This window comes from Ambystoma mexicanum, chromosome 10 (assembly GCF_040938575.1).
Source record: "Ambystoma mexicanum isolate Mex_15411 chromosome 10, UKY_AmexF1_1, whole genome shotgun sequence".
NCBI classification, from domain to species: Eukaryota; Metazoa; Chordata; class Amphibia; order Caudata; family Ambystomatidae; genus Ambystoma; species Ambystoma mexicanum.
The window spans coordinates 536209028-536226121 of NC_090932.1; the positions used below are offsets into that span (position 1 = coordinate 536209028).

The window sequence follows — 17094 nt, forward strand, 5'->3', positions numbered from 1 at the left end:
ACACGACAATAAGTAAGTCCCCTTAGTTTTACAGTACCTTTGGTTAGAAGAAATTGGTTCCAGCTGGCTTCTGTTCCTGTGTAGGTCTGCAGATCTTGTTGGTCTTGGGCTTCAGTCGTGGGGACAAGAGGGAGGACGTCTGGGGACTCCTGCACTACGAATGGAAGGTTGATGGCAGCAATGGGCAAACTTCAAATCAGCTGCACTGTACAGTTTCAGCTCCTCGCGGCTCTCACAAATAGCAACACTGCGGTTCTCAGATACCACTATGGACTTTCCTCGCATCTGGGGTCCAGCACTCTGTTGAGGTGACTCAGGCTTGGTCAGTCCTGCTTCCTGGGAGTCCGCAGGATCTTCCTCGAGCTAGGGTCTGATTTAAAAGCGATGCACTTGATCTAGTGTTCCTCTCCCTGGCATTTCGGTTCCAGCAGCAGCAATGGAAGTACAGCCATATCTGAGAGGATGTCCAGACGAGTTCACTTTGGGGTTGATTAGTCCCACCAACCCAAGGGGAGAAGTCGTCCGTTGCAGGGATTCTCTAGTCGAGGAAAATCCAGAGCTTCAGCAATGCAGCAGGGCTTCACCGGGCAAACCAAGGTGGTCGACTTGGCCTTCCAAGCAAAAAGCCTCGCCTTTTATGCAGGTTTCTCCCATTCATTTGCAGCCTAGCTGTCAATCACACAGCAGGGTGGGGTCCTCCAAGTACAGCCAGCGGGCCAATCACCCTTGGGTGCATTCCTGTAACCAAGGAGACTAAGCACAGGGAGTTTCGGGCACCTCCCTCGCTTCCTGTCCTGCAAGACACGCTGGAGACAGAGGCGAGCTTCACTCGTGAATCTTGCCAAAGACAAAACAAAAAAAGGGACCAAACTTGGTTTGACGCACACAGTAAATCTCAAGAAGGACCTTTCCAACAAGAAATGGCGAAAAAAGACGACCGGGCCATTTTGACAAAATGGGCACCCATGGGTGTCTTACTGCAGTTGCAATTGCAGCCTGCGGTACAAACACACAATGGTAGGAAAAAGTAAACCGCTGCCACCCGCCATTAATTGTAGAAAGGGTAACATAAAAATGTTACATGAGAAACTAGACACTGGTAACCCCTCCATCACCCTATGAGAAGGTAGTGTGTGCTGGGTCTAGAAAGTTATGAAATACAAGTGAAGTCAATTTCACTTCACTGCTCTTGGAAACGGTAGTTTCACCAAGAGAAGATATTTAAACCTTTGGGAAATCTAAGAACCTTCCCTGTGTCACTGCACTGAAGGTGCTATGTGTCACAATGTAAAGATGATGCCTATGGAGTTTGTAAGACTCCAAAGTCAAAAGAAACAGAGTCCAAATCGAAGAAAAATACATGAGTGGGAAAAATATCTCTCTCTCCAGGTTAGAAATTAAAGCCCTAAAGTCCAGCACAAGAGCTGGGGGCCTCTAAGGTCAAAGGGAATTGGCACATTTCTGAGAATTCTCCCTAACAACTATAAAAAGATACTGCCTAAAAGATATTTTGACTTCCTTATTCCAAAAATGTAGAGCAAAAATACTCCAACTTAGAAAACCTAACTCGAACACTGGAGAGAACATGGTATTATTGTACCTGGGAAGTCGGATTGCGTCCCAGAGCCACCTGCCTGCCACTGCGCTGGCCATCTTCCACCAATGTTTATCTTAAATCCTGTTGATCATCTATTAAACTTGTTGACATCATTTAACACTGTAGCATAACATTAATCCTTTAACTTTGGTCTTGTTTTTAAATTCCCCAGCACCCATATGCAGGATTTGCAGGAGGTAACCCAGGATCTTCACTATGAAAACTTTCGCTCTGAACGGCTGAAAAAAGGTGGCAGGTTTGTATTTATCGTGCTGTTCTGACTGCATGGTTCTATGTAAAACGTTAGTAATGCATATAATGCTAACCATGAAACGTTTTTCACTTTTTGTTTTTCATTGCATTAGTTCTCGCTCATACCTATTGCACCTTTGATGGCACTTGAACTAGTACTAGCACAGAAGGGGCTTGAATTACCCCAGCATACTTTCCATCTTGTTTTTTTCTGGGTGGTATTTCTTTTCTGCTTGCAGCGGATGGATAGGCACATTAGGCAGCTGATGCTGGGCTGTCACCCACCTGTGCACCCGAATACCAAACATCTTGGGCACTCCACCATTGATGACCCTGGTCCCCCATTTCCCAACCAGTCGAACATACTCCTCTGCAGTATGAAATGAAAAACAATGTATAGCGCTAGTGACACGCCAACTCCCCCATACCGTGCTTCAGTTCTGATCTGCACTTGCTAGTAGATTGGGGACAGGTATCTCGGGGAGGTCTAACAATAAGTGCTCCAATGTATTGGGTCTGACTTTTGTTGGTATGAAAGCGGATGGACACCTTTAGTGACAGATGTCAGAGTAGCCAATGACTAGGTGACTAAGTGGGTATCAGTGGTTGATAGTAGAACTGTTTGCAGGGTTATGATGGAAGACAGTGGGATACCAGATACCTCATATTTGTTGGGCTGCTGATATCCATATGGACTGATCAGTACCCCCAAAATAGATGATGTAATCAAGGTAAGTAAAGCAAATAGGCTTTACTTACCTTCAAATGTGATGCCAGGATACAAACCATAGCTAACAGTTGGGGGGTAGGGCGTCATTGATTTCTATGGAGGGAAAGCAGCAAAAATAACATCTTTCCAAACCCTCATCTTTATCTTTCTTATGAGCACGCTGTTCAGTGATGGTAAATGTTTTCATGTAATGTGTAGAATATTGTCCATTTGATGCTCCTCTGTACCTTTCCATGAGCTAAGGCGGAGTGTTGGAGACTAGCCAGGGTATTCACGCTGTTAAGGCATACTCCCCAAAGTGGTCCCCAACTGTTAATAAGGGGGTTGTTTCAAGTGCCATTTAATCTTTCAGTTCTCTTTAGTAAGGAACTGAACCCCAAATATCCAATCTTCACTCAAAGGATAAACCATAATCTTTGCGATAGATTAAGCATCCTACATAATCTGTGCAGTAGGCTACATTTGCATTTACCACCAAATAGATTTGAATACTAGCAATGGAAGGCAATCGGTATAGCTTTCCAGAATAGCATCTGTGCAATTCAGCACCTTCTCCTAGAAAGACATGACCGTGAAACACACTCAAGACTGTATCAGAGTCTCTTGGACCAGCCACACTGCAACCCCAGCACAGGTGACACTGTAAACCTTAGTTTACCATTCTCTTCATGGTCTTGCTCCTCCTCATCTCTCTTGGCTTGTTTTTTTTAATCTTCCTTCTTCACTTCGTTCAGCGTCTCATTACCTTATAGTTCCACATCCTCCTTGTGCTCAATCTCGTTTCTGTTCTTTCTCTCTTAGCACCTTAAAATTGGAATTTTCTCCCACTTTCTCTTCGTTCTCTGTTTATTCATCTTTTTGGGTTGCTCCAAGATCCCATCTTCTGCTATCTGATTAATGTAGGTATTTGCAATTGTCGTACTACTTTTTGTTTTAAGCATTCGTTGTACCGTTTTTACTCCTATGTTCAGCGCTTTGGCTTAAAGCGCTATATAAAACTAAATGAAATACAGATTCTCACCGGAATGCTATAAATGCAGAAATACTTTCTATCAGCCTCAAATACAATTAATTTAGAGTCATGAATAGAGTGGCAGATAGGTTTCCCTATTAGTAAATTCTTCATTTTAAGTCTTTACCTCAGTGGGGTTTTACTACAGTGTAACTCAAGACATGAGCCACCCTGGTGGATAGGATACCAAACACAGGAGCTTGGTGCTATGTAATTCAGACCAGAAATTTAGGGAGGTGTGACTTGCACTTCTAAAGTTTCAACAACGACAGGGTTATCTAAATGTGACAGAACAGATGTGCTCATGCTCATCTAATACTGTCTTTGTTTTCTTTGTAGAAAAGTAGAAAATGAGGAGGTGAATAAAGACCAAATCTTGCTGGAGAAAGAAGCAGAGGTAAGGTGCACTGTCAATCAATCCATTTGATAATTTGCTGGGATAGCCAATACAATAGATGCAATAACATAAGCAACATTTAACATCATGAAATCAAAGAAAATATATAAAATAAGTTAAACCATGCCAATTGCAGGATCATACACTCCCAATGGATTGTGTCGTCCTACAGATTCCTCATCTTAGATGCATTTTAGAGCAGTGTAGCTTGTAGCTACTGGAAATCTTTTCACCAGCAGTGGGCAATTTGTGTATTGACGCTGATCCCCTTTGATAGTTCACGATTTGGCCTTAAGTTATGGTGGTCAGACTACATCCCTACAATCCATTATTAATCCAAAGAATCTGCGACCCAAATGTAGTGGTTCATGAGGTTTGTGGGTTTTTTTAGATTTTTTTAACTTGATATCAGCTGTGTTCTTTAAATTCTTAACATTTTCTAATTTTCAAAGAAATCTGAAATATTTTTTTATCAGCTCTGTAGAAATGCAAAGACCATTTTTTTTTAAAAGTTTGGAAGTACCCGACGCTGAATCTATCTTCAATTATTGTTGCTCAATTTCAGTATAAAAAATAAGTCAACGGAAAAAAGAGAATTGAACACATTGGCTTGGAAAGAACTCCTCGATGCTGCCATGACTTGGCTCACTGAACTTCTAGCAATTGGTGAATGGCGGTCCTAAATATTTAACTGATGCCCATTTGCCCGAAACAAATGTTCAAGATTCAGACTAGTTTGATAATGTGTTCTCCTTGTATTAAAATAAAACACATTGACGTGACTATTAATGAGCCTGTTACTCTTTCTTCTCTCGATAATGGGCCTTCCATTGTGTCATCGTCTATCAGGTTTTCTATAGAAGAGTGGACCGCTGCCCTAAAGAACCAATCTCTAAACAAGAGCCCAGGCCCAGACTACATCCTTGTAGATTTATTTTGAATAGTTTATTTTGAATAGTGTCAACAGGTTAAAATTGTGATCCATCTTGGGCTTGCTGGGCTTCCCTGAATTGCTGAATTGCTTTTGAATGTTCTTGCGATGTTGCACACGAACACGGCCTGTGAGATCTGGAGGCAAAGGCCATTGTACACCATGGTTCGGAGCCGTTATGCACCAAGGATGTTTTCTCACCGCTGTTTTTTTCTCAATATGTCAAGGATCTTTACCTCATTCAGGTTGAACTAAATCTAGACGTTCCTAAATTGGGTGGCATGCTAAGCCCGGTTTTAATGTATGCCTACAGTGTTACTTGCTAGAAATCCAGGATCACTACACATTTTGATAAATGCATATGTCAGTACTATGTTTTTTTATTTATTGGGTATTTATAATGCACTATACAGCAAAAAGGTGTTTCAAGGCGCCACAGGTCAAAAAGCAAAAAGGCAGGGGTTGGGTGAGGAACAGGGTTGAAGAATAACAAAACAGTCCTACTAGGCCTTGTGTAATTCGGATTATGCATGGGAGTGGGGATGGAAATGGCCAGTCAGAGCGGAATACATTAAGCTAAGATGGAAAGGGAACAGTGGAGAGCATGCAAGTGCTGGAGGGAGAGGGCCCCTGGGCTAGGCTAGCGCCTAGGAGGAAGCCAGGTGGACCACTGGCAGGGGATTGCAGGGGATTACATGCTACGTACACAGACAGGGCTGGATCGGGCTCAGTAGGAGTGTAGGCCCTGCCAGGCTCGTACAGGGGGAGGGATCCAAGGTAGAGCAAGTGCAGTTTGGGGCTGGGAGCAGGGGGGGGGGGGTGGTTTGGGTCAAGTGAGAAGGAATTGCTGGGATAGACTGGGCGAGGAGGGCCTGGTGTCCCGTATGAATCAGAGAGAACCAGCCAGTCAAAATGCGTCAGACCAGGACATTAGCTGGGGAGAGTGTCATGACCCTTGCCCCTGGTCCTCACTGGCAAACCAGCCTTCCAGTTAGGGCCAGGTCAAAGGCTTTAAAACCTCATCCAAGACACTCTTGGAGTCAGTCCTGGCGCCTCTGGCGCCAGGCTCATAACCATCATGAAGACCAACATTAGAATGGGACTATTTACTTGGGACTATTTAACTTGGCGGGGGGGTGGGAGGGTGTTCAGCCAACATGGAGGCACACACATAGCTCAGTTACAAGGAACTGAGCTATGCGGTCTAGTCGTTTGGGTGTGGCAGGATTGGGACTACTTTACCTGGACTTCTTTGGGTGTGGCAGGCCTGGGACCTATTTTACCTGGACTACTTTACCTGAGACTATTTAAACCACACCCAAACAACAGAACATGCTTTGCGTTATTCTGCGGTGGGCAGCGTAATGCTCACTGTGTCCAGTTCTTTGATGCCAGCTTACCTGAAACCAATGACCTGCAGAGAGAGAAACAACTCTACGAAACTTACCTGGAACAGTATCCTGTCTTCAATCCATCACTGACTTCAGTTCCACTCATCTGAAGGTACAGACTCCATCATCCGGCACTACATGCATCCTGGAATACCATAACCTGGAAAGAGGAGAAAGAAAGACAGCATTAGTTAGCGTTTACTCACGTTTCCGCCCGAATGAAGAAAGCCACACTATTCTTACCTGGGTAGTCATCTCCTGGTCCGTATCATTGCTGGAACATTATGGCGCTCGGCGAGGAACATCGCAACCTGCAAGGAGAGAAAAGACACAGGTTCACCATATAAAAGGCGAAACAGTGCCGCGCATCGCGCATTACTCACCAGACAGCATCGCGCTTTCGCCTACCGGCCCATGCTCATCTTCAAACTGCATGACAACACCAAAATACCTTTCTATACCTAAAAGGAAAGAAGCAAAACATTATTATTCGAACTAAGGAACAGAAGAGCTGCATATAAAGACTGTAAAGCAGCAAACCTACAGAGTCGCAGCAGGCCTGGATTCCCACAGGGGGCTTGCACCAGTGAAGTAACTTGGTCGCTGCTCGCCCCCCACATCTACGCGCCCCTGCCACGAGGAGCAGGACGGAGAATCCACCTTTAACAATATTAAGGTGAGGAGAAGGCCCAAGGGGGAGGAAGGAATTGAGGCCAATGGAGGTGGGAAAAAATAAAGACAATCTGGTATTGAATCCAGCTCTCCTATATTGCAGACCCATCTTTAACCAGAGGTCTTAACAGGAGACCGGGAGAGGGTTTGATAGTGCAAATCATCCAACCAGGGCTGTCCCTGTGGATACCAGGTGAGCGTAACAGAGAGGGAAGGAAAAAGAGAAAAGGAGGGTCTTGATAAGCTTCTGGAACTTAAGGAGATCCAGCTCAAACCTGAGAGGGATGGCCATTCCAGAGGGATGGTCCTGCGGAGGAGAGGGCTCTCGCTCCACTCTCTGCTTGCAAAAGCCTCTGAACAGAGTTTGAGCTACAAGACGGAATTGCTCTAGCGAGGAGGTATTTAGGGAGAGCAAGTTGGAAGTAGCTGGGTCCCAGACCCCAGAAAGCCTTGTGGATGATGCAGAGGGCCTTGAAGTTGATCCTAGCCACAACCGCGAGCAAGTGGGGAGATTTTAGGGCTGGATACATGCGGTCCCGGGGCTGAAAGCCAAGGATAAGTCTTGTAGTCCTATTCTGGATTAGTTGAAGGGGGGGGTAGGATTTAGGAATATTAAGGAAGAGGCTGTGACAGTAGGACAGACTAGAGAGGACCAGGGCTCTGGAGATGAGTTTTTGGGGGAAGGTGAGGAACGGGAGAATGCCTCTGAGCAGGAGCAGCTGAAAGTGGACCTTCATGGCAAGGTCCGCGATGTGAGCAGAGAAGGAGAGGGAGGATTGAGTCCAAGATGACACCAAGGTTTTTAGCCTCACAAGAGGGTGAGGGGAGGGGGCCCATGGAGGGCGGCCAGAAAGTAGTAGGGAGAAGGGTTCCCAATGAGAAGGATCTCAGTCTTACTGGTGTTGAGACAGAGATCATTAGCAACACACCATGCATGAATAGCAGTTGGGAATGAGAGAGCAAGACGGAAGCTTGAAGGAATGAGCTGCATGTCGTCTGCATAATGCTGGAATTGGGCAAAGAAGGCAGAGATCAAATGGGCTAGATGTTGAAGAGAGACGGTGAGAGGATAAAGCCCTGACAGACGCCGCCGGTGGAGAGTGTAATGTGGGAGAGAAAAGGGCCCAGTTGAACCTGGGAAGGTCGGTCAGCGAGGAAGGTCGTCAACCAATCCAGTGCCAGGTCTGTGATGCGAAGAGTTATCACAGAGCCAATTTATAACGGTGGCATGATTGACTGTGTCAAAGGCAGCGCAAAGGTCAAGAAGAGTGAGCATGGATGGAGAGTTGGAATCGAGATTAGAGAGCAATGTACAATTTGCATCTATCCCTCAATATTTCCAAATCTGCTCTTTTGGTGTCCGGCCGGTCACAGAAAATGGACTCTTAAAGTCTTTTTTACAGGGCCTAACCTAGTCCAGGTTTGCACAAGCTATGACTATCCAGGATTTAAATGTATCTCCAGGTTGAATAGGGCTTCAGATATTAAGCAGTCCAATCCCAAAATGTCACAGGCCTGTGGAGGTGTACTGCGTTTTGCTAAGTTATTTAAAGCTCAGCCAGTGAAAATAAAGCTTAGAATATAATCTTCTAAGCCTAAATCGGTAGCTAGATATGGTACAGCTTTATGGGCAATGGCAGATCTGAAGGGGTTACAATTAGAATAGAATCATTTTTTTAAAGTGTTTATTGTCCATACCTAACTCAGCCTTCACGTTTGCTACACATACAGAACTGGGGATGCAATATATTGAAGACAAGGTTTGTTTCGAGCCAGTCAAATTGGTTCAGAATCTAGCTAAATATGAAAGCTAGCCTGACCCTTAAGCTCCTAAACCATCCGAGGCAAACTATTTGGCAATTCCCTGCATCTCTGATGTTAAGAAATGTTTGACTGACATAAATGCTGCAGATTAACTAGTTAGTTTTCCCATTATTACTATCTCATATTGGAAAGTAACATTGTAGAATGTCAATGCTAATTTGAATTTAGAACATGCACAAATCAAACAAAATAATAATATCCTATCGTTTGTGTGCTCTTTTGTTCACATCCACTTTTTCTGAACATCTTCTAAGGACCAACTTTAAAAGAGCGTGCATCCCGAAAACAGGAGTCAAACTTGATATTTTGTCCTTATGGGCTGTTACTTCAAATTATGCCAGCTGTCTACTATGTCATGCTGAAACAGAAGAACGTATGCATTTTATATTCTTTTGCCCAGTTTATAAGTTAATCAGGGGTAGAACAATACTTTAGGCAGCGCCAGCTGTGGTTTTATTTTATTGGTTAATACTTCAGGGGTGGCTTGGACTTTAATACAATACCTGCAATGTGCACTGACTCTCGGGAAATCTTAAATGAATTTGATACTTGCCTTATGATCTCATATAATCATGTGTTTCTTTTAACTGGAACTATTTTGATTACTCTGTTTACATTGTGTTTTTTCGGAAGTAGTTTGTATTTTAATGGTTTTTATTTTAAATCTAAAGTAAGTTGTTTGACTACATATAGGGCACACCACACCCTGTGACGCCAGTTTGTTTTTATCCCCTTGCTCTGCACGCTGTACCAGGAAGGCTCTCCTCAGAATGTTCTGTCATTTCAAATGTTCGATCATGCAAGTTTGTTGAAAACCTCTAGGTTCAAGTTCTACAGGCACTGCGCCTCAAAGAAGTCAGTAACTGCCCTCGGACTGTCATGTGTCGGGGGTCGACCAAAATATCTCATGGTCTTCCTGGCAAGGCATGGAATCCCCAAGCAATTGGTGAGCAAGTGGCGTAGGTGGCACTTAGTCGCCCCACAGAGAGATCTAGATAAACCCCCTCTTGTCTTTTTCAGAGGAGGGCATTGTCTGAACTCCCCACAGGCAAATGTGTCCTCGTTGGAGCCGGAGGTCCGTGGAAAGGCCCACAAACCCTATGAGGAATTGCAGTCCAGGAGTGTCACTGCAATTTCTTTTCAGCTCATAAGAAAGAGAAACTGGTTCTGCCAGTGCAAGACTGATGACACTTGTCGGCGACCTTAACCCTTTAACGGCCATGGGTCCCCCTCTCCCCCCCAGTGCCAAGGCCTTTTTTGGTGATTTCGGTATTTCGCCATTCAGTGCCTTCTAATGTTTTCTCTTTCATTAACCCCTTAAGTGCCAAGGACGAGTTATCTCGTCCTTGGCAACAGGGAGGTAATCCCAAGGACGAGATACCTCGTCCTCGGCACTTATGGTCAAATCTCCCACAGCCTCTTATTCATTGGAAAAATGGGTGGAATTCAGAGAAAAACTGTGATTTCGAAATTGTCTGCGGCCTTGACCCTGATGGGACGGCAGGCCCCAGCATGCTGCTTGAGTCGGAAGAGTTCAGAGGAAGAGCAGCGTCTGTACGCCAGAAGGTTTCGGTCCCGTCCCGTCCAGATGAAATCATGATGACTAAGGGGATCCTGTGCCTTTTGGCCTGGAATGTGTCCGGATCAGGCTCCGGAGGAGGTGACTTTTAACAAGCCAGACTTTTCACTTTCCAGCAAGTTCCCAGGACGCTAGCAGACTCGTCATGTCACCAGACCTGGACACTTTGGAATCCTCTCTGTATGATTAAAAAATAATGCAGCCTTTCGCAAAGTGGTGAAGGCATTGATTCTAGTAGTGCAGTCCATACCTACCCAACAGTACAACCTGACTGTTATACTTGACAAGTGGCCCTAGGAATAAATTGTCCTACCTTTTTAACCCAGCAGTGGCTGATCCAGTTCTGGATCTGTGGAAACACAAGGTTTTAGCTCCTACAGTGAACGGGTTCCAGCAAGAAAATATGGACATATCTCTACGGACCCATTGTATTGGTCCAAGCATGGCACTCTCGAAAGTCTGGTGATGCAGGTTACGACTGGAAATGGAAACTACGACTTTTCCCTTCACTCACTCCAGACTATGATAGCAAGGAGCGAGACTCCTTTTGCAACAGTCATTGGGGCATGTAGCATGGCTGCAAAAGGAGTCCACGCCTCTTGCGTCCTAGCCAAGTATTCCTATGTCCTGTCTAAAGGTAGTATCTGAGGCGACAGACTACCAATGGGAGGGCATGATAAGGGATGTCTTCAGTGCTATGGTGGTGGATGGTAGTGACTGCATGCCAAGCCAACTACACAGTACTGGATACACCAGACTGTCTCCCAGACAATGGGGCCAGCCTTTGTGGTTATTCCTAGATAAAGAAGTCTGACTCCACTCATGACATAAAGGCCAAGTACTTGTATATTCCTTTCTAAAGCATGCAGCTTTTTTGGCAAGAGCCAAAGAATCCCTCAATTTAAACCTTCAAAAGTGCTGTACCTCAACAACCAATTACTTCACCATCATATGCCGGCAACTTCGTTTGTCCGGACTACCTCTTCCTTTTGTAGAGGTCGGGGTTTAGACCCGTCTTATTTTGCCAATCAGAATAACCAACTTTGTAGCCATAGAAATGTCTGCAGAGGTGCTTCACTTGCCCAGGCAGAGGTAGTAGAAACCATAAGTGTCAGGAATTGGGGCAGGAAAAGGCGTGTTGGGCATCAAAAACGCTCAATAGCAGCAAGAACTACACTTCCCAGCAGCCATGGGAAGGTTCTGTAGTCCCAGGTTTCGCACGCAGCAGCAGCTGATTTCAATTGTAGGGACTATTTTAAACGCTGGCCACCCGTGCCTTGTGCGGATTATTGAGCCTTTTTGACACGGGTGGTTACGGCAGTGTTTGTGAGGAGATTTGGAAGGAGCAGGGATGCCAGAGGATTGCAGGAATTAACTCGACCTGAGTTGCAGCAGTGATTGGAGGCGGCCCAGAGTTCCTTGCTCTACTTTTCCAGGTCCGGGTAGTCCCGTGGGGCTCCCGGGCATTCAGCGAAGTAGCTGCAGGTAATTTACCTGCTGGATGTGTTTTTTGTGTGAACTGAACGTGCACGCTGAGCACGGGGGCTGGGTGCAACAGTATTGAGAGCATTTGCCTGCACGTTTGGCTTACACTTCAGCAAAGTGCTGAGTTGGAACTTTCACGTTACAAGCATTGATTAATGTTGCTCAAGGGAAGATATGAGTCCTCAGAGTAGTGCAGAATACCCATGTGTGGGGGAAAGTGTATGCTAGGTTAAAGACAGTAATCACATGAGGAGGTAGGGGTCAGATACTACAAGGATGCATTTGCATTATGGGAACCCCTTCAACGTATGCAATGTATGTTATGTTTGCCTTTGCTGGCCCAACGGGCCATGTGTTTTGTCATTTTATGAAGGAAAAAGCACTTGTACGTGCCATGCTGCTTGCTACCATGTCCATATGTGTATCCATTTTGCATTAAGGTGCATGTTATGTGTCTAAATCACTGTAGGATGATGGTAGTCCGAGGCAGAAGTCTCCAGGTTGCAGTTCTAGGTTCAAGTGACAGGCATGTCTGCTGTTAAGAGTAGGTCAGGTTTGTGGATATGTCTTCTTTTTTCCTAACTGCCCCATACCTATCCAACTATGCTTCCCCTTTCCCTCTTTCCGGTTTTCTTTACTTCCCCTTACCCATCCTTTCCCTAATCCCACTCCCTCACCCACCCCACACATTGGCTGCCATGTGGCCACCTGTTCATCTAAACATCGGGCACCTGTGCCAACCACGGTGGGAGGGTCAATCTGTTCGGCTTCTGTGGTTCAGGGGCTCCTTTGTGGTCTTGACAATGCCAGTCCCAGACTTCTGCAGTGCCCTCCTGCATCGACTCAGGAGGCACTTTAATGTCTTCTCTGTGCATTTCTTGCTACTTCGGATATGTGAGCCTTGCAAACTGTGGCTCAAGGTTATTTCCAGCCACTCCTAGAGAAGCTGCCTAGCTGCCCTCCTACAGCAAAGGAATGCCTCTTTCCAAGCCTCCCTTTTTAGGGGAAATTCAAACTCTTCTTTCAAAGGCTGCCATTGAGCCAGTCCCAGCGTAGAAACAGAGGAGGAGGAGGTGGTGTTATGGGGCGTTCGTCCCATCTTGGACCTCAGACGTCTTAATAAAAGAAATTCAGAGAAAGGTGTGTTTCAAGGTGACATTGATGGCCCAGATACTTCATGCTTTCCATTTCTAGTACTGTATTTTGCCCCTAGATCTTCAGGATGCGTATTTTTATGTGCCTATTCATCCAAGACCCAAGAAGTACCTGAGGTTCATGATCGGTGATGCACATTACCAGTTGAGTGTGCTCCCTTTTGGGTTGACCTCAACCCCAAGAGTATTCACCAAGCTAATGTTGGTGGTGGCATCCCATCTCAGGAGGGAGAACATTTGTTTCTTCCCCATCTACCTGGAGGACTGGCTCATCCAAGTTCACTCTCCAGAGCAGGTGGTTTCCCATCTTCACCACACTTATCAACTCTTAAAAGCCAAGGCTTTTCCCTGAACTTCAACAGTCTAAAAAGCTCCAGTTCATAGGTGCAGTTTTGGATTATGTGGTGGGTCAGAAGGTGGTGTTAGACACAACGTGGACATTTTAAGGTTACTTTATTTAATTAAGAAAAGGCTTCTCCCTGTTAGGGAGGATTCTCTGTTTAGGCTGAATTTTCTAACCTAGTGAGTCCCCCAGCAGCTTTGCTGGATTTTTGGGGTTTATTTTTTCTCCTGCCAAGAGTGAGACTCTTTTACCCTCACTCTTGGACATGATTTGAGTGTTCCTTTGACTCTAGATGTGTTTAATGGGCTATGGGGTCTTTTACTCCATAGAGCTTCATGTGTTTTTGTGATGTGTGTTACACAGCACCCTCAGTGCAGTAACACAGGGGTGTCATAGTGACCCCCCCCCCCCCCAGTATAGACTCCATACCCTGGAACTGACTACTGTCTCCCAGGGCATGTAAAGTCAACACTGACTTTACTAGTTTTGAATTCTGAACAGGACCAGTACAAACCATCATATTGTGGACGTACTGGCTGGGGCAATTTGATTGCCCGGGGTCTGTTAGTCGAGGGGGCACGTCTCCGCCCCCCCTGATCAAGTTTTGGCTGGTGGCAGTGGATACTACTTTTTATATTCAACCGCGAATATTTCTCTATGGGATTTTCCCATTGTTCGAGGCTACTATCTTTATTTATTTAATTAGGATAGGCTCGGACATACCGCCGGTTTATTTAATTAATATTTATTCTCCGGTAGGTATTTTTTGCCAAAACTCGGTTCTAAAATGGCGTTTGTGTTCTGTTCTGTGACTCCAGTCGAGCCCTTTGTTCCACTTTTTGGCGGGCTTCTCCACAGAAGCCCTCCAAAGTGGTGCTACTCTGTCTCGGGTACTTAGGAGGGGTGGAGGGGGATTTAGGCACCCTGGACTGAGTTGCCTAGGCAACTCAAGTCGCACTCCGTCCTGATTGGCCCAAGTGGTGAGCCGGCCGGCTCACCACTTAGCATGTTTGAGTGACAGCTAGGCTGAGTGAATGGGGGGTTTGCTGCATAAAAGCAGGGCTTTGGAGACTGGAACTTCAGAAGTCGCCACAGGACCTAAGAATCCGACGAGGGAGAAGTTGAGCCGACCTGCCACGACGACACCACCGGTGGAGCCCTGCTGGACCGTCTCACACTTTTCCCAACAAAGAGATCTCCCGCCAGAGAGTCTTCTTCCTTTGACTGGTGGGGATAACCAGTTTCACAGTCTTTTCGCCTTCCCGACGCATCTCGTGGCTGCCTTGCCTGTGCCAAGCACCCCGGCAACCGGAATACCACGTTTTACCACAACCGCGAAATAAAGGGTAATACCTTTAACCTGAAAGCTCCGCGGCTGGTTTCTTCCCTTGCAGTGCAACGACCTTCATCTTTCCTCCAAGTCGAGATCTTCTCTTCCCCTGGACGACGCCGAGATTTGCACCCGATGCCAGGAACAACCGCCACCGCTGGAGGATCCTTCCCACTTAAGGTACCGTGTTCCGCCTGGCTTCCCTTGCCACCGACTGTACGGGGTAGATTTAGCCCCCGGCTTTCGAACCTGGGTTAGCCTGGGACACCCTGGCTAAACTTTTCTGAGCCTCTCTAAACTCTTTTCAAACTCTCTGCAAGACTTTCAAAGCCTAGTGCAACTGTGTGATCTTGGGCGCGTTTGTGCTCTGCTCTCTCTAAGAGTGGGCCCAGCCTATGGACTTTGGCTCACAAGTGACTTTTGCTCTTCTGCCTTGCTAAAAGTGTTCCTAAATCCTAGAGTGGTGTATCTTCCCATATTCTGTCTTTTTCCCTCACTTCTTCATGAACTTATTGGAGTGCCATCTATAGTTAAACGCTCACCTCTGTCTGGAAATAAGTGGTGTTAACTAAGACTTAATAGTAACTGTGTTTAGAGTGTTTTACAATAAGAGTGCTGGAGTGTTTCAAACAGTGTGTTTTTAAATAAATATATACTTTGATACCAAAGCTCTGGTCAGTGTTTGCTTGTGTTATTGTATCTGAGTGCCTATTGTGTATACTTTGCATACTGCCTAACTCTTGTTGAGGGAAGTCTGACTGCTCAACTACAGCTACCAGGTAAATCTGGGTGGACAGACTGCTACCAAGTGGGTTTACTGCCAACACCTGTAGTCCTAAATCTTTTGCAGTGTTCCCAAAGGGAACTGCACAGGTTTCTGCCTAACACTCCTGACGTATTGATATAGAGGAAATCCCTACCAAGCAAAATCTGAAGGTGCTAGTCTATTGTCAAAACCCAAACGATGTCTTCAGTCCAGACCAAAATCTACCTGGCCCTACCACTAATAAACAGTTAAACTGAGCCAAAAGAATGTCTGTCTTCTGGTGGCCTCTCCTTTGCCTTTTTCTAATGAGGGTTTTTTTTCAGTTTTCTCTTATTCAGTATAGCTCTTCAATGTGCAAATGTCTGTTTAGCAAAATAGTTTCTTAGGGTGATCTCTTCTGATAAGATTTTTAGGGTTTTATTTAAGTGTTTTTGTAACTGGTCCCAACTTTTCATGGGTCTCGTCTTCCAGACCATATGAGCCTTATTATTTTCCCCCGAGAGTGTCTTTCTAACATCTTCTTTCACTTTAGATTTTTGACAGCTATGAGAGGTCCCCAACCCTGAGATCTCCTTAATAGACTTTCTTTCCTTGTATATAATCTCAGTCTCTGCCGTTCATCTGGCGGGGACTGAGAACACGTTAGGCGGAGGCTCTGAGCTCAGTCTCAAATGAGTGGGAAGTGTCAAGAGGTCCTCGAGGAGGTCTTCACTCTCTACAATACCCCAGCAGTGGATCTGTTGGCCACGGAGTCCAACAGGAAGTGCGAACAGTTTTGCTTGAGGTAATTCCCAGCGAATGGCGCACAGGGGGGGACGCGTTTCTAGTGGATTGGATATTCTCTCTCCACTATGCCTTCCCCCCTCCTCACCCAGATTCCCGTCATCCTTTGGGTTCTCAGGAGGTTGAAGTGAATTTGAGCAACCATGATCTTGATCAACCCAGATTGGGCAAGAAGAAAGTGGTACTCGGATCTCCTGGATCTGAGCATCTATCCATCTCCCCGGTTGCCACAGTGTCCGGATCTCCGTCCCAGTCGGAGGGCCGAGTGCTCCACCTGACCATGGATTCCCTCAACCTACATGCGTGGATCTTGAGAGGATGAGGTATGATGACTGGGACCTTTCCGAGGAGATACTTGATGTATTGCTGGCTGCACGCAGACCTTCTACTAGATCTCTGTATGCATGCAGGTGGAGAAGATTTGAGGCATGGTGCAGGGAACGCAAGACTGACCCCATTTTTTGCCCCACCACCTCAGTGATGGAGTTTCTTCTGTCGCTGGCCTCTTAAGGCTTCCACAGTCGAAGGGTATTTGGTGGCCCTGTCTGTGTTCAAGAGATCGTCACACCAAGGTTCCTTTTTTTTCTATTCAGGTCATAACCCCTTTTGTTGCCTCAGATTGGCATATTAATCTGTTTTTGACCTACTTGATAGCGGCTTTGTTTGAGCCTATGCACTCGTTCTTTGCAGCTGTTATCCCATAAGAAATCCTTTTTGGTTGCGATCACGTCTGCCAGGAGGGTCAGCGAACTGCAATCCTTGTGCTACAAGCCTCCCTTTCTGAAGTTCTTTCGTGAGAATGTCTTTCAGTCAGACCCGGATTCCTTCCTAAGATGGTTTCAGAGTTT

The 17094-nt window shown here is 45.8% G+C and overlaps 1 protein-coding gene across 4 annotated transcripts in view; it reads left to right on the top strand.

The window, feature by feature from the left end:
- The window catches only part of SEPTIN2 (septin 2), a 1372599-nt gene that overhangs the window by 1001666 nt on the left and 353839 nt on the right, over positions 1-17094 (top strand). For all 4 annotated transcript variants that reach the window (XM_069618110.1, XM_069618109.1, XM_069618111.1 and 1 more), the window contains 2 exons: positions 1770-1853; positions 3931-3988. In XM_069618110.1, the coding sequence (XP_069474211.1) occupies positions 1770-1853; positions 3931-3988 (142 nt within the window). The remainder of the gene's footprint in view (positions 1-1769; positions 1854-3930; positions 3989-17094) is intronic.